General features: G+C 31.5%; 3 protein-coding genes across 4 annotated transcripts in view; 1 reads left to right on the top strand and 2 right to left on the bottom strand.

The window, feature by feature from the left end:
- LOC106682535 (hydrocephalus-inducing protein) overlaps positions 1 to 9,132 on the bottom strand; it is a gene marked incomplete at its 3' end in the record, with an annotated part of 227,440 nt that extends 218,308 nt beyond the window's left edge. The window contains 6 exon segments of the mRNA XM_067049812.1: positions 2,450 to 2,574; positions 2,656 to 2,794; positions 3,581 to 3,773; positions 4,055 to 4,270; positions 5,999 to 6,107; positions 8,962 to 9,132. Coding sequence (XP_066905913.1) covers positions 2,450 to 2,574; positions 2,656 to 2,794; positions 3,581 to 3,773; positions 4,055 to 4,270; positions 5,999 to 6,107; positions 8,962 to 8,978 — 799 coding nt within the window.
- A 2,342-nt stretch (positions 9,133 to 11,474) lies between these two features.
- LOC106682534 (eukaryotic translation initiation factor 4E1) lies at positions 11,475 to 13,157 on the top strand. The gene is made up of 2 exons (XM_014423444.2): positions 11,475 to 12,171; positions 13,062 to 13,157. The coding sequence occupies exon 1, from the start codon at positions 11,584 to 11,586 to the stop codon at positions 12,166 to 12,168; it is 585 nt and encodes a 194-aa protein (XP_014278930.1). The 5' UTR covers positions 11,475 to 11,583; the 3' UTR covers positions 12,169 to 12,171; positions 13,062 to 13,157.
- Positions 13,158 to 17,819: 4,662 nt separating this feature from the next.
- The window catches only part of LOC106682539 (glycine receptor subunit beta-type 4), a 409,926-nt gene continuing 400,340 nt past the window's right edge, over positions 17,820 to 27,405 (bottom strand). For both annotated transcript variants that reach the window (XM_067049814.1, XM_067049815.1), the window contains exons 9-10: positions 25,155 to 25,282; positions 17,820 to 23,558 (exon numbers count right to left, since the gene is read on the bottom strand). In XM_067049814.1, coding sequence (XP_066905915.1) covers positions 23,418 to 23,558; positions 25,155 to 25,282 — 269 coding nt within the window. In that variant the 3' untranslated portion in view covers positions 17,820 to 23,417. The remainder of the gene's footprint in view (positions 23,559 to 25,154; positions 25,283 to 27,405) is intronic.

Here is a 27,405-nt window from a genome sequence, read left to right on the forward strand (position 1 = left end):
AACAATCCCTGATAATCCTCCGAGGCGTCTGAAAAGAAGATGGCCACGGGACCTTCTAATTTAAATTAAGGTTTGAAGTACCACCAATGGGTGGTCCCTTCCCAAGATTTTCAAGTGTATATGAAACATACTACATATTTACCTATTGTATTATTTTGTACAGTTGTAAATTACATTAATTTACTTAATTAATAATTAAATAAAAATTTATTGATTATTACCTTTTATTTTTCATATTTAATTTCTACGTTTTATTGTATACCCTTGTAATTTACTTTTTTACTTACGTTCAGGGTTTTTGTATCTTTTTTTAGCCCTGACAAAGCCCTGCAACGTGGGGCGAAACGTTGGCTCAATTAACATAATTAGTATTTGAGTTTTATTTGACTGCACCAGGACCATATTACATTTATTACTTTAATTTTTTGTATTTATCCTTTGTCAACAATGAGAACTAGTTATTTATTTTAAACAAACAAAATTAAAGGTACGTCAGTGGAGGATTTTGTCAACAATTTTATCTCATTGAATGAAGATAAGAACAATCGTACGTTGATGTCCTTAGTTTAAGCAAACTAGAGATGTTTTTAAGGAAATCGATAAAATGTGAAAAATCAATTCTATAAAGAGGCACTCCGGTAAGCCGATTTTACCTTAAAAGTCGCTGTCATATCCATGAAATAAACCCGCCTTAAATAAGTAATTTCAATTTTATACAAGTTTTCGTTTTTGAGCTTGGCTGACCACACACAGATCGTTTTGCGAAACTTGGTTGTTTTGACTCACGGGACCTCATAATGTGTATTTCCGTCGAAAACTCGAATTCGAAATTTAGCACGATTACAATACTATCCATTGATTTATATTCCATATATAGCTAAGTGAAAGTAAAAATTAAAGCTGATAACTTTAGTTTATATTAATTTTTCATATACGTTATATTTTTTTGAGGTATTCGCTAACTAAAATCGACAATTGTCAAAACGTCTACTTTTTGCTCGACTCTGTTTGATTATAATTTAAGAAAATTTCTGAAATTAATTTTTCTGTTGGGGCTCAGTTTCCATAGGAAATGATTTCACCTTCGAAATATGATTGTACTTGAACTGTAAGTTGTCCAGATGCCGTTGACAGACTTTGACCAAGGCTGACTGTAGCCTGTGATCTCGGAATCAATCTTAAAAAATGGTAATTTTCCATTTCTTTGTTTCCTCATCTGACATATTAGAGTCTACCTAATTCCAGAATCATTAGCCGGTTCTAATAAAGACCTGAGATGACCTATTAGCCAAACTCTTTTGACAAATTTTGTCAAGTGTGTCTTTTTTGAACCAAAAATGCGCCTTAGGAAATCTGACAATCTTTACATACTTCACAATGAAATTTTGGAAGTCAATGAAGACCAAAGGCGTCCTGAACGGTAGTGATTGAAGTAAAAAGGTACAAAGAACATTAACAGCTATCCTACAACGGGAGAATAATAAAAAATGGAACAGCTGAGACAGGATTTATAGTTAGTCCGGATGTAAGGAAATCAGTGATAAACTTCACCCCGATCAAGAAGAGGATAAGTGTATCACGTTTTACAAGCCGTTGATTCAATACCACGCTTATTAACTTAAATGTACCAACCGATGATAAAGATGGAAAGATCAAAGGGACCAGACAGAATGCTTTAATTAGATTTCAATGCCAAGATTAGACGAGAACCCAAATTTATGCCCATCGCCAAAAACCAAAGCCTTTACTAAACAGATAGGTTACTGGTACTGGTACTGGTAATTGGTGGGGGGAACAAATCCGGCAAATGGGCCTAGTGGTCCTTTTTATCAACCCCCTGGCCACGTACTTTCCAAGGTGGGAGCGTCAAGATTCATTTTTTCGGGATCGCTGAAAAATAAATATTAACTGCCCCAGGTTGGAATCGAACCCACAACATTCCGATCCGTGCTCTCTGGGACCTACGCCCCAACTCACACGGCCGTCGCGTCTCAGAACGGACAGGGAGTGAGATGTATGAGTTACTCTGGGAGCAGCTAATGGTCTATCGGTCATTAGTACGATATTCCCGCACAGGGTCATCCAAGAGTTATCCAGGACTGCAAGATATTGAGGACAACTGGTATCCTGGTAATGGTCGACATTAGGAAAGAAAAGATTGTATATAAAGGGAGAAATCGATGGGTTCATTGATTTATTCAGGTGCAGTCTAAAAACGGCTCGTCATTGAGAGTCCCTGCTAATCTGTTTTTTCTGGACACACTTTTTATTAAATGGTACGTTCACTACATGGCTGTTTCATTTTTTAGCATGTTCAATAAACTTCCCCTAAAACTATACTACGATTTTGACCCACAATAGGATGATTAATCTTTCATGGGAATATTCGAATATAAAAAATAATTAATTCATAAGTTACATATTTCTCTAAGTAATTACATCGAACTACCTGTTTGAAAGGTGACCAATAGTTTATCTTCAACAGTATCTTCCTTTTTTTCATTTAAATTAATTTTCAAATTCATGGTTTCATTTGGATTCAGCAGGATTTTGTGGTGGCCTAATGAAAAAATTCTGAAAAAGTACAACTGTTACGACCAACAGAACTTACACTTTACACAAATTCCAAACAAAAGAAAATTATGAAAACGTTACCCATGAGTCTCAAGACTTGCTTCCACTACTATTGGGCTTATGTTCTGTAATCTGACCTGCTTAGAGTTGTAGAAATTAAATAGAACATCTCCAAAGTCGATTTCATCTGGGAAGTCGATCATAGGCCGGGGAGAAATAGCTTTAAAATATGTTTAAAAAAAACGTGTTTACTCTAAACGTTCAAAAAAAAAAAAAAAAAAAGAAAAAAGAAAATATATTGAAGTCTAGAATTCTGAAACCTAACAATTTATTGTATTTTTCTAAAAGTTTGTTATTTTCCAGACCATCATAAGGTGAAGTTATTTCATGAGAAATCCTCTCACCAAATGATCATCCAGTCGAAGACTGTAAAAGTAAAAAATAAATCTGAAAATAAACCTGACTCATTTGGAATTCTAAGACTCAATTTTATACTTTGACATATATAACAAGGTTGTCAGAAAAAAATAAGAGGTATTGATGAGTTACGATTTTGTACCTTAATATCCAAATAACTACCCAACAAAGCAGTCGATTGCAGACATGTTCCAATACGATTCAAAACTCATCAAACACATGCGCAGTATGGATTTGTCTGTTTCAAATCTCGTGCATGCCCCGCAGTTTTGAATCGTACAGGAAAGAACATTTAGTTTTGTTATAATAATACTAACTTCTTTTTTTTTAGAAGGGGGGGCATTGGTAGACCTAGATACGGGGAAGATTGTTTTTATTATAGGTAAATATATTTTTTAAATTAGAAAAAATACCAAACTTGTACATATAATTAAGTAATAAATGTAAAATAAAGTGTCTTCCAAAACATATAGTACAATAAGCTAGTTTAATCAGGTATTTATTACCAGTTCAGTGAGTCGTTTTGTAAATAAATGCAACCTTCTATGATTTATTCGTATTCTCTGAAGTATTAATATCAAAAGCATACCTAAAACATATATTTCAAAGTTTCCATTCTCTGCCTCCAGCTTGATGGTGTCATGATAATCAATGAATTCCTTTGGTCTGAATCGAACTTTGTATCCAAACGTAACCATACTGCCTAATCGATTAAAATTAACAAGCTTTTCAAGTTCGAAGACTGGCGAATCTTTCAATGAAAGTTTCAGCAGTTTGGAAGTCTGAAAAAGTAAGAAATAATCAAGAAATCAAGCAGATATGTTGCAAGATCTTGGTAAACTTTTTTTAAATATACCCTGAACAAGAACAAAAAAAGGATACAATAATTTTTAAGGGTCGTGAAAATTCTAATGATGAGAATAGAAAAATAGAACATATTTTTTTTAAATTCAATTTTAAATACATGCCCAAGAATAGACTTAACAATGTGAACTTAATATTGTATCAAGCCAAAATATTCTAGAGAACCCCATTATGGAAGGTCTAAAATCTTCGCTCTTACCCGGTATCTGTTTCTGACTGTAAAAAATGTTTCATATTCTTCCCCAATAGTCCACTTAGAAAAGAATATTATTCTTGGCTTGACATCCCACTTTTCAAGAACTTGTTTTGAAGGGCTATTTGGAAAAAGTTGAATGCAATCGTTGTTAACATTTAAAAAATGCTGTCTTTCTTCATTGCTCATGTACAATTCTCGGACGTACACAGAAGGTTTGACCTATAATGAAAATATACAGGGTGTTTCAGGGTTAAGTAGTCAAACGGAAAATATGAACTAAGGACCTCAAAACAAGAAAAACATTTCCTCTGAAGGTATGTCCGCAAACGCTTTGTTTAGGAGATATTCACTTCTAAAGATTTTCATTCTTATGAATTATTTAGGTTATATGAAATAAATAAAACCTCTTTATTTGTTCTAACTACTTTATTAATTAAATGTAAACATTAAGATTCATATTAAATGTTGTTTAAAGTGAAGGTATGTCTGCAAACGCTTTGTTTAGGAGATGGATTAGATAGAATACTGATATGGCCTTTTTCCCTAACTGTATAAAAATTATTAGCAACATAAGGATTAATACTATTTGGAATTAGCATTGGGAACTGTCAATAACATTTATCAGTTTGTAAGAGGCTTACGCAGAGTACTCATCATTATACCTTCAATTTATACTAATGGTGAATATGCCAAGATGGTGCTTTTGTACGGTTTTTGCAATGGTAATACTAATGCTGCCCTTTGTGAATATGCCAGGTGATTCCCGAATAGAAGATTACCAAACAAGTCAATCTTTAGTTCCACGTTTCAATGTCTTAGAAAAACTGGTACATTTGCTATAATACCACGTGCCGGTGGTATTTTGTCCCTTTACGAAGTGGAATTAAATATTACGCCAACTACAGTATGGAGAACTCTTATTGCAGATGGACTTCACCCCTATCATTATCAACGGGTACAAAATTCATTTACGCAAGATTTTCGGCAAAGAAGACATTTTTTTGATTGGTACGTACATCAAGTTGAGCATAATCTACATTTTTCAGGAAACATTCTCTGGACAGGTAAAGGTACCTTAACAAGAAGAGGTATCTTCAATCAGAAAAATAATCACCTCTGGCCCCAGGAAAATCGCCATGCAATTAGTGAGCATTATTTTCAGCATCAGTTTCAGTGCAATTGTGTTGTTGGGGATAATAGATAATATTTTAATTGGTGCGCATTCCCTGCCGCCTCTACTCAGTGCGGGCACATTTATGTAATTTCTTATTAATGATTACTATAATTTAGTTGAACATATTCCACTACAACTGAGAAGGGACACGTGACTTCAATTAGATGGCTGTCCTGCACATTACGGAAGAGGTCCACGACAATGACTGAATGTTCATTATCCCAATCAATGGATTGGACCAGTGGCTTGGTCTGCACGCTCTCCAGATCTGACACCACTGGAGTTTTTTGTTTGTGGTGACATTTAACAAAAAATCTATGCAAGACCGGTCAATGATCTTAATTCCTTACGAAGAAGGCTAAATGGATCTTGTGAAACAGTAACACATACGCAGTGCCGTTCTGCCACTGCTGCTGTTGAAGAAAGATACCGAGCCTGTCTTAATGCTCAAGGTAATCACTTTGAACAACATTTAATGTGAATATAGTGTTTATGTTTAATTAATAAAGTAGTTGGAAGAAATAAGTTTTATTTATTTCATATAACCTAAATAATTCATAACAATAAAAATCTTTAGTTGTGAATAACTCCTAAGCAAAGCGTTTACGGACATACTTTCAGAGGATTTTTTTTTTTGTTTTGGGGTCCTTAATTTATATTTTCAGTTTGGTCACTTAACCCTGAAACACCTTGTATGTCTAAGTAATAAGTGCATTTAAGTGTACACACACATGCAAATATTTCTTGGAACAATATATAAAGATTGAACTTACCCCCATAACAGGATCTATTTTGATTTTGGTGAAAATTTCCAACATAAGCATTGTATTACATCTGAAATCTGCTCTGTAATCATACTGTTTCTCATCTTGTTTCGAATCCCTGCATGAAAAACATTATATTTTTAAATAACATTTAGCATCAGCTAAGACAAGGATCAGTTATAGTCTTGAAAGGATACTCACTCTTACCTATTTCGTGCCTAGTAATGTGCAAAGAATAGCCTATATTTGTTCCACGGGACCAGAGAAACCTGGTAAATAACAGAGCGTGAACTTCGGAATTAGGTGGCATTATCTCTTTCAAGAGACTGTACAGATTCCTGTACTAAACAAGGCTAAAATTGTGGAACCCTTTTATAGAGAGAATTCCACCCAACTCACAGATCACGTATCTGGTTTATCTCATCACATGCAACGAACTATAGGGTAAGTCCGTACAATACTGTAAATTTTTCTTGAGAATAGTCGCGTTAAAACTTGACCTGAAGGTCGTGTTATGTTCGGTTTGTAAATAAGCCTAAATCCTCCAATTTAGGTTTATAATTATAATAATAATTGGATATAACAATATGACGAAAGATATATTTTTATTATCTAAGTAGTAATAAGAATAAGAGCTACAATATTTAATCAGACTCAACCATTACATTTTTCTCCATCCCATTGAAGGATTCTGTACCCACTGTAAAGAGATTCGACCACGGATTCGAGCCCTGGATTAAGAGATAAGAGCCCAGTGCTTTACCCACTAAGATACTCCTCACGTAATAGTTTCAGTAACGTGAAAATTAAGTTGGTATATTTCCAGTTTTCTATTTCTGCAGAAATCATCATTATTGCATGAGTGTCGAATGAATTGACTCTGCTTCGTAATTTTGAAACCCGTTTAGAAAAAATCTAAAAATGATACGAACTATAGTAATAGCAAAACCATTTGCTATATCCTAATATAGTTAATGGTTTACAGCCACTAAATTAATAGATACAGAAACCTCTAAGTCGTCTTTGTCAGAGGAGCTCGTACAGTTGACAATTACTTTTGCCATATTTTATATACTATTTACTTCACATTCTGCGGCAGAGCAGAAGAGATGATTTAATATTTATATCCTTTTCTAAGCATATAGAATTATTATTATAACAACGACAGCAGTGATGATTACGAATCAATTTCTGACAATGAATTGTTAGGAAAATAACAGACCTTAGCTGATACGGGACCATAGGCAAACGGATACTTATGTACTATTCTGTTGGTCAGACAAATGTTCTGTTGTTTTGGGTTGTAACCTACCCCGTTATTGTAATGGAGAAAGGAGTAATAATAATGAGGATCTATTAGCCATGCTAAAACTTGAACTACATAACACGACAACATATCTAACCTGATTTGTATTAATACGAAAGGTGATACTAAGACTAAAATTTCAACTACATTTAAAATATATTAATTTAAATAAAAGAATATTTAATTACCTTATTATTTCAACGGACTAAATTCCTCAATTGTTTAAAATAGTGACCAATTGGTCTTCTATCTATCTATCATAAAATCTTTGTTTTATCTCATAGGTCCAACTGTTCTTTTCCCCATTGAATCGAGGATAAATGTTTATTTGTCTGTTTAATCTTGTTTAAAGGAGTGAAAAAAAAATAAATCTTTAGCTCAACTATGAATAAACAATTATGGTTTATTTATAGTTGGTAAAAACTGTAACACTTATTATTGAGCTATCAAACCATACAGTAAAAGAGCCAACGAGGAAAAGAAAAGCAGTTATTTCATCCCAATTTTCCACTCCATTAATGTAAACTTCATACTTTTTGAATATAAATTGATGAGTCTGCCAATCTTGCTCAGAGGGAATTGAAAATGGTGACCGTTTCAAAACATAACAAAAAGTCCATTTTTTGAATTATTTCATATCTTTTAATTTTGGACTCATCTGAAACTAGGGTAGGTAATGACACAAAATAAACCATTCTGTCCAACTCATCATTTTTGTAAAATTAGTACAATTGATTATCTATTTCATGTATTTTACAGGCTAACTCTATTTGTACGGGGGTTGCCCCATAAACGAATAAATTATTATTATTACTGAAATAAAAGGGACTTGACAGTCTGTCATGTTTGTGCTGTGCCGCGTCTTGTGCAGACCCATTCTAAAATTCTAATTTAATACTCGATATTCACCTTACTTTATGCCCATTAGTTTTTGACTCGTGTGAACCTCAACAGCGCTTGTTGATTCATAAAAAAAATACTATTAACCCGTTCGATGAAAGAGTATGTTTGAATATGTATGCTCCAATTAATTGGGACTCCAAACTGTATGTAGTTTAGATTAATGAATTCAAAAATTGGGGTGAAATAACTGACTTTTCCCACGGCCTCATGGACTAACATATCTTTTATAGTACTTTTCTTCTTATGACAGCCTATACCACCATAACTCCAATGTTTTTCACCCAAAAAGTACAGATAAGTTCAACCTTATATACTTTCTTCAATGCAATATTACAATCATTTTGAAAGCATTTTATTCCAATATCTTTAGTAGAGGGTAATTTCCAGATCTTAATAATTTTTAAAAAATACCACTCCTTTAAAACTGCATACATAAATTAATAATGAAGGTTATAGTTAGGTCACGAAACAAGAATGAAGCTTGAGCCCTAAATCATAAATTGGAGATACTTCGGAAATTTATCACTTATTACACATTACATGAAGTTCAAGAACAAAAAAGTGCTAAATTTCGTTCATTAAAATTATTTATCGAAACAATTTCAAGATGGAACGAGTTTCTCATTACATGGTTACTAAACTAAACATAAAAAGAATGATTATGACTATCACTATCCAAATGGCTATAATAAATATGGATTTGGAATTATTACATTAGGTTGATAGTTGGTGAATTTATGAATCTAAGATTCCATATACTCACTTTTCCTTCTCACTCATCTTTCCCTTTCACTTCTTATCTCACCTCCCAGTTCTTTACTAATTTCTTCTGTCCTTTTCGATTCTCTTATTATTTTTATTGTTCTCGACGTTATAACCTCTAAAATATTTAGACTAGCGTATTACCCCAACGACGGTTCTTAAATTGAAGTATTTTAGCATATGATTTTTAATAATAATACCAAAGAACTCTAGAATTAATCTGATCATGAAAATTTCATTTAAATTTGATAAATACCCGAATTCATAAATCAAAATTGGCGTAAATTTCAATTTTTAAGAAATAAAGGAAATGCTTATTTTATTTTTTATCCCAAGATTGATTTACTTTGATCACCCATATTTTACTGATTCATAGAACCGTAGTGACAGAACATAGATAATTTTAATTAATTAATTAAATTTAAGAATAAGTTGGTGACTTGAAACTTATCCTTCCTGTTCTAGTTAGAGTACTTGAGGACGTTCAAAAAGAAATATATAAACATCATTTTGTGACTGCCCATTTTGTTTAGTTAGTGGCTTAAGCTTCTGATTATAATTTAAGTGAAAACAAAACGGCTAAGTCCGTTATTTATTGTAAGTTATTTTCAATAACATTTTTTCTCTCTAACAGTCAAATATATTTTAATATTATTATTTTTGGGGAGAGTTGATTATTCTCTGATGTAATTTTCCTAAACATGACGATCTTGTCATCGTCAAGCACAAGCTTTCCTTCACATCAACTTCTCACCTTATTCTAAGTTTTCCTTTTTTCCTTCAGCTATCAACTTTCTATCTTGTTATTAGCTTAAGTACTCTCGCAAACCTCATCTCTTCCTGTCCAACCTAACTGAATGGAAACCTTGTACAACCTTCCTTACCAAAAGAATTGATATCTTAATTTTTTTGCATACCAGGGAAATAGGTTCTCCCTTACTTTACACTCTGAAATATATATTTTTTTTTGGAAGTGTTGAAAAACTATAAGCATACGTAGTAGTTTTTAAAGTACTACTAAGTTTCATAAATGAGCCGTGGTAAAAGCAAAAATAATTGTCATTAATCATACTTCATTTTCATAAAAACATTAATTAATGGATTTCTCACTATATTTACTTCAAATAGTTCTAAATAATTGACAATGGTTTTAACAAAAGGAATGGTTCTAAACCCAAAGAAGCCTACAGATAACCCCCACTTCAGACTCGGATACCTTTAAGAAAATATTTTTAACATGTATTACTTAAAAGTACATTATGTGGTACTTTTATAGATCATCTATCTGTTAAAATTTCTTTATTTTTACTACAGCCTTCTACTTATTATTATTTTTTTTTTTAACATAAATGCAGCTGCCTTTCTTTTTCTTTCATCTATTTCTTCCACCATGAGACATCTGACAGCCCATAAAGATGCGCAAATTTCGACCACTTCATCTCATAACTATTAAATTTTTTTTTCTGGAGACGATGACATTCACATAAGTGGCTGAAGGTTTTGTACGATTCGAAGCATACTGAGCAGTAAGGATAACTCTCACATAAACTCTCATCTCGGCGGAGATAAGCACCCAAGTAATAATGGCCGGCGATGGTTCTAAAAACCGTAACCGATACGTGATGATGAAGGTTAGATAGTATGCAATTGTTTGAACTTTCAAGGGTAGGCTACCGCTTCCCTTCCGCAGACTGTTGATTTGATGCAGCTTATTTCCCAATGGCTAATCCGCCAGTTTACACATGCAGCCATACCTGTTGACATTAGTTTAACATAATCTCCTATGCAATGACCGTGAGTACAGTGGGTGAGGAATACGTCTGTCTGGACTTTACATAAATCTAATTTCATGGTGACACTTTTAGAAATAAGAATTATCATATTGTTTCACTGTCCAGTTTTATGGTGCAGCATAGATTTACAATCAAGGCATTCGGTCGTAGAACATATTAACTAATTTTTTTTATTAATTGAAGTTTCTGATATCACCGGCTTTTTCAGGGCTGATATCTAAAATTTTTTGACACAGTCTTTATGAAATTTGTTTTCTTAAGAGAATAATATTGATATCAAGCTATGGTAGTGACTGTTGGTTGAAGGTAAAACGTTAACATTGTAAAGGTTTTCATTTTGTCAGTTGCCATGTTTTACGAACAAACGCCTCAATTGATAACAGTAGCCCAACTCTGAGAGGTTTGGTTAATGACGTGATTTCATCTATTTTTTTTTTATATTTCAAGAAGTTAATAATTACAACTACCTGCAAAAAAAAAAATTGGCAAGTGTTATATGTACATATATAATTTAAATTAAATAAATGATCACAGTTTAGCAAGAAACTTATCATGTACAAAATGTAATCTCAGAATGGTGGACTAATAAAGAATTAATATAAAACTTAAACGTGTGGAAAAATTAATCACAACACCGATTCTATATTCAATTCATTCGAGAAGAGATTTTAGTAGATTTAACAGTTTGATTATATCAAACATATGTTAATAAAAAATTGATACACGTATGTTTTGTTAATTCTAAAGGCAGAGTGGTTACTGGTTTTAATTAATTCCATCTAGGTCTGTTTTTGATTTGTGTAAAAGCCTTTAAATCTAAGTTGCAAAATATGGAAGTATTTAGCTATTGGGATTATAAACATCCGTTGGAGCATACCTGGACCTTATGGTATTTGGATAACAACAAAACCAAGATCTGGGAAGAGTGTCTTATGGAGGTGGGAAGTTTCAGCACCGTTGAAGACTTCTGGTGCCTCTTCAACCATATCAAGCCAGTTTCGACTGTGAAACCTGGCTGCGATTATAGTTTATTCAAGAAAGGGATCCGACCCATGTGGGAAGACAAAGCAAACAAGGACGGGGGAAGGTGGGTGATTAACCTCGACAAAAGAACGACACCACCGCAAAAGATGGACCAGTATTGGCTAGAAATAGCCATGTGTATGATTGGTGAATGCTTTTTCGGTCTCAACGATAAGATATGCGGTGCCACGATCAGCATAAGGAACAAAGGGAATAGGATCGGCCTTTGGACCAGGGATACCGACAACGAAAATTCAAGCATTATACACATCGGCCTAAAGCTGAAGGAACTCCTTGGTTTCTCGCCAGCACAGGTATTAGTCTATCAGTCCCATAAAGATTGCCAGATGAAGAACTCTTCATCAGCAGCAAGGAACACCTACTATGTCTAGGCGGTAGGTTGGCACAACTTTGATCTGAAGAGACACAAACAAAAGATATGTATTAAATAAGACGAAAAAAAAATTAATTATAAAAAAAAGAAAAATACAAAAAAATTAAAAAAAAAAAAAAAAATAGCCACCCGACTTTTTGGAATTTTGTTATATTTTTCTTAAACACGGTTTTGACTGAATTGTTTAGTAACTGGAACCTTCCCTTTTTAATTTACGATTATCTATATTTTTCACTGCGTTTGTTCTTTAAACCATTATTATTGTGTTTTTGTTTGGTTTTGTTTTTTTCTGGGATGACTAATTGTGTCTTTTACCCGGGAATTTTCGCTGACTGATTCATTATTGTTTACGTTCGTTAATTTACGTGTTTCCGACCCTCTGACATAACAGTGACGAAGAAGTAAATAGAACTTAAACCCAGTTGAAAAGAAAAAAAATAATGTCACCACTCTACTTGAATGTTTCCCTTACTTTATAAATATCGCCTATATGTGAAAATGTAAATGAAGAAGTCATTAAAGTTAAGACTTGCTCAACTAACTTCATACTTTTTTTAGTAAAATAATTCTTAAAATATCAAAAAACTTGAAATTGATTAATAAATCATTGAATGATTGATATTGTGGCAGACTGTATTTAAATATGTACATTAGTTATTAACTATTTGCTTTTATGTAAACACTAAAACATGATATTATGTAATACTATTAAAGTTTATAATATTTTCGAATTCTGTTAAATTTTCATTTGAATTCGTAGGAGCATAATTACCTCAGTTATTTTTAATTATGTATAATTTATATTTGATTTGAAAATTTTATAATAGATGAATAATTTGATTATATGTATATGACAATTTTTTATAACTCTTCACAAATAATATTTTCCAGGTAAGAAAGCATGGTTAACAGAAGCATTTGATTCAATAATTATCAAAAAAGGTCCGAATATATTAAATAAATACAAGTTAAGATCATTAAAAATAGTGCTAATTTATATTATATTGTAAATATGTTCAATCCTAAAAAAAGAAAGAAAAAAAAATGCATTTTATTAAGACTGATCACAATCAAACAAACAATGAAACTGATACAATACAACTGATCAATAATTTACAAGGTGTTACCGTTGTTAAAGTGCGCAGATTTTTCAAACTCACCTAAGGGCCATGCTATAGTCCTACTTCAATTTAAAATTTATATAATCAATATCGATAATATTTATTTGGCCTAGTAACAGAAGCACTAGGCAACAAGTGAGGGGGGAGGGGGCGTTGATAACTAGTGGTATATTTAAATGTGGAACCAATTCGGTATTCACTGTATTGGACCAAGTGCGGGAACATGGGAAAAATGCCCATCCATCTTATTTGTCCTAGCCACTACAGATTAATAAATGCAAAAGTTATATAATTTTTGATGTAAATTATTTTATACATATAAACAGTTGACCGTATAATTGTCATTCATATTTTAATTTTTTTTTTACCACAACCCTGACCATCTTCTTCATATTTTAAATTATTTTTTTATCGGTTTAAAGAGAAACTGAGTGGGGCAGAGCAGCCACCGTCAGGTTTCTTTTATATATTGTAATGGCAAGGAATTTTTATTTCTTGTAAGTTTCAGAAACTTTGTTTAATAAACTATTAAGTGAAAAAAAAATTCAAATTTACACTAATCTATGTAGGACCTAGGTTGCAGGAACTGATACATGGTTTTGGCCATACAATTATGGTGATTACTGAGCTACAACTACTGACTTCCCTCCTTTATAGGGTTGAAATCTATTTAATATATCTATATAAAATAGATATCCGTTCATTCATTGAATAAAAAATGATTCAAATGCTGTTGAGCATAATTTCTTTTTCAATTTTTAGAATTTCTTATTTTCTAAATGACTGTTTAATACTTTAAAATTGTACTGATTTATTTGATTCGGTTTTATAATGAAGAAATAACTTTTAAAAATCATTAGTAAACACTTTATTTTAAAAAACGCATACATAATTATGGCAGCAACTCATTTCTGTTTTGCTAAGTGCTGAATAATAATTTACCATAATTATTTTTGTAATTAGCCTTTTTTTTTATCTACCAGGTGTAAATTAATTTAGAGGGTATTGGATTAAATTCTTATGACAACTTTCCCATACCAGGAAACAAGGTTCTAGAAATTGATTTTGCAAATTTGTTCTCTAGCCACTCTGCTACAATTGCCCCTATTAAAGTTTAATAAATATATTACATAAAAAATATGTCTGAAATTTCTGATATGAAAAAATAAATAAGTAAATGCAATTTTTTTTAACGTTTTGAAAAATCTGCATAAGTTGTTTTAATTTAAATACTAATAAAGTACATTGGCCGATTTATGATATCACAATCTCACTAAAGAAGATAATAACACAAAAAAAAGCCCATCCTTTCCGGCCGGACCCGCCCCCCTATGACCCCAAGAGACGACGGTCCTATATCACTTTTGAAATATTCGCATAAACAGGAAGAAGAGACTTTAAGATAGTTAAATAGAGCAATATTTAAAAAGTACCTGAAATTGGAAAACAGCGTGAAATTTATTTATTGATTTATTATAAATTTATTGCTACTAATTAGTTTAATTATATGGGGTACAATTAGAATTCAACCAGGCTCTCAAAAATATAAGCATACAGATTTTACCTCAAAAAAAAAAATTTTTATATGTGAAGATGGGTGAATGATTAGAGTATGGCCAAAAATAATTACAATTGCTTGCCAATTAATGTAATTTGGAATTGCAGAAATACAGTTACAAGTAATTGTAAATAGTGCAATGAACTACTGGTGGTCCCAAAATTAAAATTACAAGCTGAGCCAAAGTAATTGCAATTACCAATTACATTCTTATGTAATTGTAAATACAAATACTTAAACCAAAATGGAAAAAATCTGTTTTACAATGGCTACAAAATATGAAAATATCCAGTTTAAGATTGGATGCTGGTGTATAGATATATTAACACTTTAGGTTTATTTACATGTTTTCAAAGAAAATAAAAAATCGATTTTATGATCCCACATTAGTTTATCGATTTATTTTAACTCTTAGGATATCTGATCATAAGAAATATTTTCAAAAAAACTGAATTCACATAAGAGTTAAATAACATGTAATTTTAATAGCAATTACTAAGGGTCAAGAAGTAATTGCAATTACTTAGAAGTTGTAGGGAGTAATCCCTATTACTTTACACAATTACAGTAAATGTAATTGTTTCTTACAATTCCTTTAGAGTAATTATTCTCCAAAACCTAATGATTTCTGATGTTTTGGATGATATGATTTAACGGTTATATTAGTACAATTTTAGATGTAATTAAATTACTTATATTTGTCAATGAGTGACTGCACAACTCTGTAAAGGACAAAATATGTTCACCGACATAATTATTGGACTTGCCCTTTTTACAGAATGCCGATGAAATATTTCTTATTTATTTATTTGGAGCTACTAAGGAGATCTGATTGAGTGCTAAATGACTAATTTTAGTGTTGAGGTGTTTCCTTCCCATTTTGATATACAGGCTCCTGCCTTAGTTGTTCTTCTAATTCTTGTTCTGTTGTGTATTCCTTTGAATAAAACATTCTTTGATATTTCCTCAACCTGAATATGGACTGATAGTGTTAACTTTATAGTTGTATCAGCTCATTGTACTTACAAAAGATTTCATTATAAAATTTTTTCTTCAATTGAGTTTAATATATTATTAAATTATCAGGTTATTTTTTAAATATTCCTAAACGAAAGGCTTAATCAAAGTTAAATAATAACTTATCTTGCAATATTTTGCCGATTAAAGTATGCCTTGGATCATAGCTTTTGCTTTGAAATAATATTTGTGATTACCAGCCTTATAAGTAATTGCTTGGAAGCGATGAGAATGAGCAACCAGTTGCCTGTAATAAGGAATTTCTTCAATTTGCAGATACTGGAGTTTCTGGGAACGTTAATTATGAAAGATGGACAACTAGATCAAGAGGTACTGAACAGGGTGAAAAAAAGTAGATGGAGTCATTAGCTTTGTTTAAATAGATGCGCATTTCACAATTTTTTTAATTTTTATTTTGTATTTTACATATTCCATGGATTGTACCATAGACAATGTTTGCTTTGTGACAGTCTATAGCAAGAACCCAGTAAAGAAAGTAGTACTTTCTTTGGAATATGCTTTATTATAAAAAAATCAACATTTTTTTTAATCTTTTTTGTGAAATGTATCACTGTTTAAGAAAAGCAGTCGTATCCCCAAAGATACTCCGCGTTGTTGAAATGAAGGAAATAAGAACCCAGATGGATCTCCAAGTATTTCTACTAGTTTTACTCTTGTTTATAGAATTGGTGAAGAAAGCCAGATCAAAAGGAAGCATCCACGAGGCAGATTAAATCACCAGCCTTTAGAGATAAAAAGGCCATTCTCTGACTCGTACCATTAGAAAAGATAAACTGAGGCTAAACCTCCAAGCCTTAGAGAGTTAAAACAACTTGGAGGTAAAGAAAAAAAAGATTGTAGACACTGCTACTATCTCCCGGTCACCAAATAAATTATAACTACTCAAGAGCTGCGAAAACTGTATGGGCTATCATGAATCACAGTCAACAGACAATCATTGTGTTAATGAGTATTAATTTCTAGTAAATAATTTTAATTTATTTACGTAATAACCTTATAGTACATTTTTGTATTCATAAATGTACTCTTTGAATTAATAGACACAAATACAGTTTTTGGACCCACTAAAAGATACTGTCTTACATGCAGTGACCCTGACGGCTTTTTCATTCCCAAGTGTACTAACAAAAACTCAACATTAATCCACAATGCTTATCTCTTGACTATAAGAAAATACCTAACAGACAGTGGTAACAGTCCCTGCAAGGACCTAAACTGAATACCTTTAGGACTTGCTCGACTGTTAGTGAATACCTTACTCAATAGAACTTCCATCCAGGAAATTCATCCAGTGAAGATTTAAGGCACATGCCCTTAAAATACAGCACTCTGTGTGGATAGTAAATTAACTCTCCACCAGGTCTGATGCTCATGTCAAATTACCTCCTGTCCAGCTCATAACCTAACAAAGTGATAAGCCAATACATTTTTGTTTATAATGGTCCTAATACTTGAATTGGCAAAACATTGAGAAATGAGTAATTTACTTTAACTTGAAGCTTTTGTTTTGTAATATTCCCAAAACAATCCTAATATAACATTATCTCTAATTTGAGATTTAATATAATTTTATTTATTTATTTATTACAACTCATGATGGTCCTGGGTTCAATACCTTGTAGAGAAGTTCTGTTGTGAAAAAAGGTGATTTGGTTAAGAACATGTTCTACTTCCAGGTTTTTCCCCAATTAAGAGCACCTATTTCCTTCAGGCTGGATATGCCATGGAAGGGTTTTTCCGACTCGAGGATCAATCAACAGCTGATATAACAAAATACATAATTACTTGCCAAAACCAGACTCAAACCTGGGTCCAGGGGACATGAGCACCTTACTTACTGAGCTCTCCTGCTCTCTATTTTATTTACTAAATTATCTAAGATAAAGAGAATAGAGAAAATAAATTAAAAAGTAATCTGAAAACATTGTTTATTTACATTGTCAAGTTCAAGTTTTAAATTCTGTGCTATAAGTGGCTTAAAATTACACTTGTCATACTTTTGAATATAGATTTTATAATGTTGCTACACACTATTATAACCTTAAATAATACTGTACACCAATCCTTATTTTAATAATTATTACTCAATAAAAGTGTTTCCACTTATCACTAATAGTTTAGAAGCTAACTAAAAACAATATCAAAGATAATATACAGACACTCATTAAAAATAATAATAATAATAATAATAATAATAATTAAGGTTTTAACATAGTGATGAAAAAGTTCCAAGAAAGACAATACTATTTTGTTAGAATTGTTTTGAAACATTTATTCGTAATTCTAAATTAGGAGAAGAGCAGTTTACAATATACAATATACTTACAAAGAATTCTTTACACTTATTTAAACTAGAGAACTATTTACTGGTAATAATATATTCACTGACAAAATTTAAGAAAAAAAGGATTCAGTAGGCTAATTCAAAAGACATTTGCATTTTGCAGTAGGACATTAAACATGTCCCCTAAACATCAACCAATATTTCAAATAACCTCCATTTACCAATTGTTACATAGCTTTACTGTGTACCCTATTACTGAAATTATCAAACCAATCACAAAAAAATGGTAGCCTCCAAAAATATCAGTATGAGAATAATTAAAAATTACCACTGATACACTAAAGAATAAATATGAAGCTAAAGGAATCAGACCTATTATAAAAAACACATTCTTTAGCAAACAAATTATATTTCTTGAGAATATACCATTAACTTCTAATGTTTTAATTGGAGACATCAGTGAATGAAGGTGTCAAGTTATAAACCTAAAGTATTGAGGAAATAACAAATGAAGTTTTCTTCAGATAATTTTTCAAAGACATGATCTATCTAGGTGGCACATGAAACCTTCATTCATAATAAAAATTACCTAAAAAAAAACTATCTTGAAAAGGACCTTCATCTACTCATTCCTTTAATTAAATTTTAAATAAGATTATCTATTTTTAATTTTTAATACAATCATCTATATTTATAGATAATTACAGTAAATGTAAACATTTTAAAGAAATTATTTGGTTTACATGCTGTATTATGCCTAAATTTCATACCAATAATAAATGAAATGTTATAGAAACCAAAAGTAAAACATGCTACAAAGTAGTATACAAACTGAAGGTCACAGAGGAAAAACAAGGTAGCTCAATTATTTTAAATGTTCAGGAGCACAAGGCTTAACTTGGAATTGCAAATTCTTTACTCAACAAAAATATTCTTCAACAGCAATTTTCAGCCATTTAAGCTCACTTTTCTCCTGTTTTGATTTACCATCATGTCCATTATGCAAAAACAATCAATCAAAAACTGTTGTTACTCATTTTTAAAAAAAAAAAATTCATTTACCTAGTTTTTCCCCAGTGGTCTTCAATTATTAACCTGAGATATGTTGTTACCTAAATATTAAAAGTTTAAGCGGACCATTTGGGAACGTCTGATAAAGTATAGGTTACTATTCATTTAGGAATGGATGATAGTGAATAAAATTCATATGCCTTATGCATTCATACAAACAGCAATAATGTCAGATCAATTTCATCGGTTTGAATGTAACTTGATCCCACTGCCCCGAACAGTGATATTTTCAAATTAGTTGTTAAGAACAGTATATTTTAAATTTAATATTCTACTATGCTAAATTATGGTGAGAAAGGATCATTATATCTTATTTCCATAAATAGTTTTACAAAATAAATGTAATAAAAATTGGATATCAAAAGTGCAATGAAAGACACTGGTTTTAAAAAGGAAATAGTTAATTTATAATCGGAAAAAATATTATTGTAAACAAGAACAGGTTTGTAAGTGGTAGGTAATAAAATATTATGAATGTATTGCACCTTGGCATGGCATGAGGATATTTGGGAAAGGTTTAAGATGTATTTGAAGATGGAGTAGTACTGTTGAATGCTACTTATTACTAATGATACCATTATTAGTTCTATTGTTGAATTACTAGATGGAAAATGTATTGTCAAAAAAATATTATTTTTATTTATATAAATAATAGTTAAATAAATGTTTCACAATAATTGCAAAAAAAAAAAAAGAATGTAGCCAAGAGCTTATTTTTAATTAGGTAGGTAAATGTGATGAACAACTTTGTTATAGTTGTTTGATTGATTTTAAACCTAACCTCCTTTTTTGCTGATTCCCTCCCTCCTGCATTCTTATCTGACATTTTTCCTTATTTCATTCCTGAGAGACCTTTCAATCCTAAGAACTTTTATTATCTCAATGTTTCTCCTGACGACTTAAAATCAGCTATCTTCAAGTTCAGAGCTAATGATTATGACCCAGACCTAAATCCTGCAAAGATTATTAAACTTTGTCTAACCAGCATTCTTCCTATCCTTCTGAAAATAAATAGTTTTTACCATCAAAATTCCATTTTTCACATTTCACACATGCCACTGAAATGATTAGTCCTCTCTCAATTTAATAAATTCCAGGAGCAAAAAGTTATTCTTAATCAGCTCCAATCTTGTTTTCAATCCCAACATTCCACTCAATCTGCTTTAATGAAAATTTTGATGTTTCCTTATCGAATAGTGTCCTAAAGTGATTCCTCTCCATGTCCCATTATTCCTGATAAATCCCTTTTCTCTCCTCTTTGGCTTACACAGGGCCTCACTTTCAGCAAACCTTTTCTTCATCTACATCAACGATCTTCCTGATTCCATTCACCACTCACAATTCCATTTATATGTCAACGATCTCCAAATTTACTTATCCTTCTATCCTACTCAGCCTTTATCCTCATATGAAAAATCACCAAGGCCATCTGCATCAATTCCAAGCATTTGGTTTTTATCTCTTATTGTTTATATGGGGACCTGTTCGTACCTTATTCCAGGTATCCCGATTGTATGGGGAAAATACAATTTAAATTAGTGCAGAAAAAGGGGGGTTAAATTATGAGACATTTTCACCTTTAGTGATGAGTACTTATATTTCCTTTAATCAAAGTATTAGTCCCTGGGAGTGGGGGAAACTTGGGTTAGTGTGTTAATTTCAGCGATTGATTATATTATATATGAACAAATCTTTGGATCTCGTTCATTAATAAGTTATGGCTTATCTGTGCGGAGTTTCGATGTTGCGTTCACTTCTGCATCCTCTAGCTGTTTCCCTCGTCCGGGTTGAGTGGTGGGCGAAAATGGTGAAAACCATGAATCTTCTCCTGGTGTCAGAAAAAATGTCCCTTTATTTCGGAGGGTGGCCAGCTAGTCATCAGCTCTTGTGTAGTAGTAGGGGAAAGCCAGCTTGCATGCCACGATAGACAATATCAGGCAGCATCATAGTTGCGGTGTCTTTGGCATCTTCCGGTGTACACGGCAAGAGGGGTTATCAAAAAACGAGACCCCTGACCCTGATTTTATAAAAGTAAAAAAAAAAAAAAAATGAAAAAATCGGATTGTTTCAATCCGATACTTACCTTACCTCAATAATTGACCAATTCATTTCTACAAAAAACCTTGGATTCATTTTCGATAAGCACCTTTTCATAAAAGTGGTTTTATCCTACTTTCTGACAGCAATACTTCCTCAGTGTTTTTCATTTCCAAGTCTTTAAAACAAAATAAAACTACCTACATCCTTGATCTTCTCACTCTATGTTCATCTTTCCATTCATTAAATACTAGACCCCAACCGAATGATTTATATATACTCTCTTATAGAACCACCTCCTTCAGTAAATCCTTCGTTATTCTTACAACATCCTTCTGGAATTCTCTCCCTATCTTCGTTCACCAATTCTTCTCTGTTCTATCCTTTAAACTACATGTATTCTTTGAACTGCTTCATAGTCAAACCACAGCATTGATGTAATCAGTATGTGTAGCTGTAACATTACTTACAAACATAAATTTGTATTTGTAATTTAAATACCACACTTTTGTAAATATTTTTCCAGACAAATCAGAACATAGAAGTCTGAACTATATAATTATTCTTCGAGTACTTTTATCCCAGAATAAAATAATTTTTTTCATTTCACAAATAAATGATGAGCATGAGTAAAATTATTATTTATACTAATATCTGATTAACTACAACACACATTTAATTGATCATACTAACTTAACTACTTGAAATAACTAAGAAGAATTTCTTTAGTGCAGTATCTTTTTTTTTTTTTTTTTTCAAAAAAATAACTTTTGGAGTATTCAGTTAATCAATAAATAAGTATATGCCCTAATTGAGGATGTATTGTCAAAACAAGAACTAAAGAATTATAAATGAGCTTTTGGCACAGTAAGTCTTTAGAAAGCTGCTTGAATGTTTGGAAAACATTATATCATCCTCTAAAAAAATTGTTTTATGTCCTGCCAAGGTCATTAAAATACCATTATCATATATATATATATTTAAATTAAAGAGGATTTATTTGTATAATCTTTATTACTAAATACATTGCATAACATCAATCTTTAATATAACTGCTATACTACCTATTCTTAAAATTTTTTCATGTTACATTGAAATTATATTTTTCTAAACTAATTACAAAATTAGAGGGTTGTCATATTTTTTCAGCTACCAATGGTTGTTGAATTATATCATGATAATAATATCCATGTCACCATTTCAAGTCTTCTCAATTATTTAAACTATATTATGCTAATGTAACATTTAAGGGTATGTGTACTTAGTAATAAATATTAAATAAAGAAAGGAATTTGTGCCCTAGAAATAAAAGAAAATGTCAGTAACAAAAGAGGGATTTAGGATTTAAAAGTTTATTGGCATGTACCAAAAATTTTTTGATTGATAAAACCAATTTTTTGACTCTTAATATTAATGGGAACAATTTATTTTCATTAAAATACCTCATTCAATAAAAATTCATTTAAAATTTTCAAAAGCAACAGAATAAGCCTTTCACTGGTCCCTAACTGTTTATGAAAATATAATGTTTCTCTTGTTGTTGTTACTAATATACTTTTATTAATAAACAGGTTACTTCTACATATTCAGATTTAGATTTGTCATAATAAGATTTGATAAAAGTACACAAAATCACTAGTTGATGCAAATTATTTCTTAGAGAAAAAAAAAAATCCTTTGTGCAAACGTCTCTAAAAATTTAAACATCTAAATTTTATGCAAATGAAGTAAAACAATTTTTTTGAGGAAAGCACTTAACAGAAAAAATTTAAATTTCACATGGCCAGAAAGAGATATATTTTTCATTTTGAGGAATATCTGAAGACTTTAAGACATCAGCTGAATTATTTACAAAAGTCGTAAGAAGAAAGATTAAAAACAAACCTTATATCATACAAATAAAAATTATTCTGTCCTATTATATGAGCCAAAGAATTCAATAAAAGAATAATTTGAAATTAGAATACCTGTGGATTTATATTTCTTTAAGAAATAAAAAAATTAAAGTTTTTATGGATTCATCTACATTTTAAATAAAAATCAATGAAACTTTGTGGACCCATTAATATAGCTCTCCAAAAAATGTTAATTTCATTATTTGTCAGCATTATTGTGTTGTTCTCTAGGGCAACCATGATTTACAAAAGATAATATGACCAATAGATGATGTTGAAGATGGCAAAGATCAAAGGGAATCCAAGCCTAGAATATTCATCAATTTTTCTTGCTAGAGCAGCGTTTTTCGGATCTTTTTTTTCAAATTGAATGGCTTGCTTAATCTGAAATAAAGTAAAAATATATTATAACTATTAAATAATAACACTTATTTACAAATAATTTGATAATAAAGGTTATATTGTTCCAAATCCAGGTAGCTCTGTTTATATGTAATCATGCTATATAGAATCCTTGGTCATCCTTTTTTCTGATACTCTGTTTTTGTTTTCTATTAATAAATTATTTGTCCAATTTGTTCAAGCAACATTGAAAATTATCCCTGCTTAGTAAGTTTATTAATCATTTATTAATAAAGTAAGTTAATTATCCCTGGCACAAAAAGGAAAGATCTATTGGCGCTTTTCCACTTTTTCATCTAGTGTGGCAAGCAGATGTGATCTAGGTGGTATATAATGATGTCAAATAATGGAAGTAAAATAAAAAAAAGATGATTGTTTAATTTTGATCAACTGTTAACATAATTGTAATTATACTTTAATATGACAGCTATAGAGAATATCCATGCTCATGTTGATATAGCACATCTTACATCATTGAAGCGAACCATACTAGATATAATAATAACATTTTGGAAGTGGAGCCAAACTCGACAGGAACTTCATGATCCACAACAATAGGTGACACCCCAAAAGACTGATAGGCCGAGCTTGAGAGAAGTATTAGAAAACTATGAGAAAGAATAGCACAAGTAAAGCTAAGTGATGGAGTTCCATTCCAGACTCAAAACGGGTAATAGGATCAAGTACAAAAGCAAAAACAATTTTATCTCTTAAATTATTAACAACTGTAATTAAACCCACAGAACTCTTTCCTAATGCCCATGAGGGTGAAGTCAATATGCTAACTTAAATTGAGTTATGGATATTGTTCGACTAATAATTTTACAGGGAAGAAATACTTAAACCTGAGCTATGGAGAATACTGTGTCTAGATAGAAGTAACCCAACATACAACAAACCTATTGCCAAAGTTTCACAATCAGCCTTTTGAAGCAACGTGTCCTTATAATGAAAATTGAAAATTAAGTAGGATTTGGGGGATGAAAAGGTATTTTTATTCATAAAACATATTTAAAAACCAATGGGAAGTAGACCAGGGTGCATATATAGTTACTATTCATTGCAGAATCGCTTAAATCCCATAGACAAAACCAGAGATCATAACTAAGTTGAACATTAAGAGGAAATGGGTAATACTCAAAAGGCTACGCATAAAGGATACCAAATGCAGATTTACATTACTAAGAGTAACCCTTCACTTAATTTTTAATCTAATCCTTGATAAATGTAAAAAAAATACAAATAACAATAAGGATATTGCTGTTATTGAATGGTCAAGGGACTTTATAACTTTATACGGATAGAGTTTACGGACTCCATTTATTTTCATTCTATAACTCATGGGATAGAAAATAAATTACCCTCAATAGCCTAGCTCTGGCCAACCTACTCCCTAATTTCCTTCTCAGAATGAATGCATATAAACAAGATTTAGGTGCTTTGGTATATTTCAGTGAACATAAATCTGCAACCTCTAACATGCATTAAATTCTCTTTCCTACATGTATTTCATATTAAATTAAATAGTACTATAGAATAATGTTTTCAATAATGATAATATAAAACAAATATTCTTACTGGATCAGTTGGGAGATCAACAGTAGCCACTTCTCCATTCACACGGTAGCTCTGCATTGGTGGCCTACCTACCTTCCGCCATTTGTAGTTAACAAAAGTAAATTCCAACAGAGCACAAAAAACAAATGCTGAAATAAAAAAAAATTACTTTTTTCCACTAATACATTCAAATAGCTCTACTCTATTATGAGTAGCTTTTATTAAATAACTATTTGTAATTTATACAGTATTTAAATCAAAACAAATTAACACACAATACAAGCAATAAATGACAAAATAATAGATAACAAAAATTTGTCCAATGAAGATCTTTCTTAATAGTAGGATGGTGCATATAAAATGTCGGATTTCGAAGTGAACATATAAAACTACATATCTTTTTTCATAAGGTGTTTATTTAATCAAAATATTTTCCATTCGCTTCAATAAACTTTTCTCAGCGGGAATTTTAAGCATAGATACCTGACTTGAAAAATTCTGATCTTTAGAATCAATAAATTCAGATATCGAATTTAGTAGGCTGTCTAACTACAGATTGAAATGTATAAAAAAATGAAAGTCGGTTGGCGAGAGATCCGTGAATAGGCTGGGTGCAGCAAAACCTCTTATATAATTTCGCAATTGTTCTGATTTTTGTTTTTTTCCGATACTTATAAAACAGAAAAAAATATTAAATTAATAGGTTGCATTACGTATGGTTACATTATTAAGATTGGATACTACCTCTTTCAACCTTTGGTACTTAAAGGTATACGGTGAAATACTTATCTAATGTTTTAGTGTGTCCGTTCCATGTGGATTCGACTGGAAAATATTTGGAGGTGAGGGGCCTCCCCGTGATGATTAAACAATTGTTCTGTGCGATATATGCGGCCTTTTGGGCGTGCGGTAGTCTTCCTCGCGGTTCGTTTTATAGTGAAAAATCACCAGACCGAATTTTTTTAAACCAACGCTATAAACGAGGTTATGTTAAAAAAAAAAGAATAACGAAAACACGAAGAGCAATATTTATATATAAAAGAACCCCCTCCTCCTCCCCCCCTCCCAAAAACCGTCATTTCATATCCACTAACCTAATAGTAGGTATTCCATTAGTTATATTAAATATATTTATTAGGGAATTTTTTTCAGACACCAATAACCTAGATTAAGTGGCTGTAGTTTAATCAGCTTTTAATATTTACATTGGAGATATGATGGAGCAAGGAGTTTAAAATTGGTTCAGGCTGAATATAAATACTGTATATATATGTTTAATAATAGGGACGAGACGGTCTTGTGAGTTGGGACGTTGGTCCCAGGGCGCTCGATTCAGAACGTTGTGGGTTCGATTCCTACCTGGGGCAGTTAATAATTATTTTTTGGCGGTCCTTCGGAATTTTGACACTCCCACTTGGTTAGTACGCGGCGGCAACTCATGTAGCCGCCAGGGGTTGGCAGCAAGGACCACTAGGCCCACTTGCCGGACTTGTTCCTCCCACCAAATACCAATACCAATACCAATATATGTATAATATCATTACTCACTACCTGACTTTCTTACCAACAGGAATAGCCCCTCCCTATTCCTAGTGAGCATCCAGGCAAACATATGGCATCATTGTTGACGGGCCTTCAGCGGACCCGGCAACCATTCTTATAATGCCATCCCGGCAAAAAATAAAATGAAATAGCCGGTATATGTATATATGTATATATATATTTGTAAATGCCTTCTTCTTTTCTCTAGGAGGTAAGAAAAAAAACAAAAAAAGAACTACCTGACTTTCAGAGTGGCACATAGAAATAATTACTAATACATTAGTAGCGGAAAATTATTTTTCAGAATTAGTCAGTCATTATTATTAATTCTTCATTTTTAATTTTTAACTTCTGTTGAAAATTTTGCAATGAATGCATACAGTTTTATATATATATATAGAGAGAGAGAGAGAGAAATCACTAGGCATTTATAAAGGTAATCAAACAACTATCAATATTTATAATACTTATAATTGTATATTGGAAGAAGATAGTTGACCGTATGAAGTAGATTGGAGGAAGATAGTCCGGGTGGCAGTCAATAAAGGTTTCAAAATAGTAAAAAAAAAACTATTTATTGTTAAACACCGTTTCGCTCCACTCCGCAAGGCTGACATCAGAACGTGATTCTTATCAGCCCTGCCGAAGTCCTGCAAAGTTCTTTATTTATCAAATTTTGTCCAAGATGTTTAAAAAATTATAAATCATTGGTAAAGTTTTTAAAATTTTA

The sequence above is a fragment of the Halyomorpha halys genome, unplaced genomic scaffold (assembly GCF_000696795.3).
Source record: "Halyomorpha halys isolate HHAL.00 unplaced genomic scaffold, Hhal_1.1 Scaffold422.1, whole genome shotgun sequence".
NCBI lineage: Eukaryota > Metazoa > Arthropoda > Insecta > Hemiptera > Pentatomidae > Halyomorpha > Halyomorpha halys.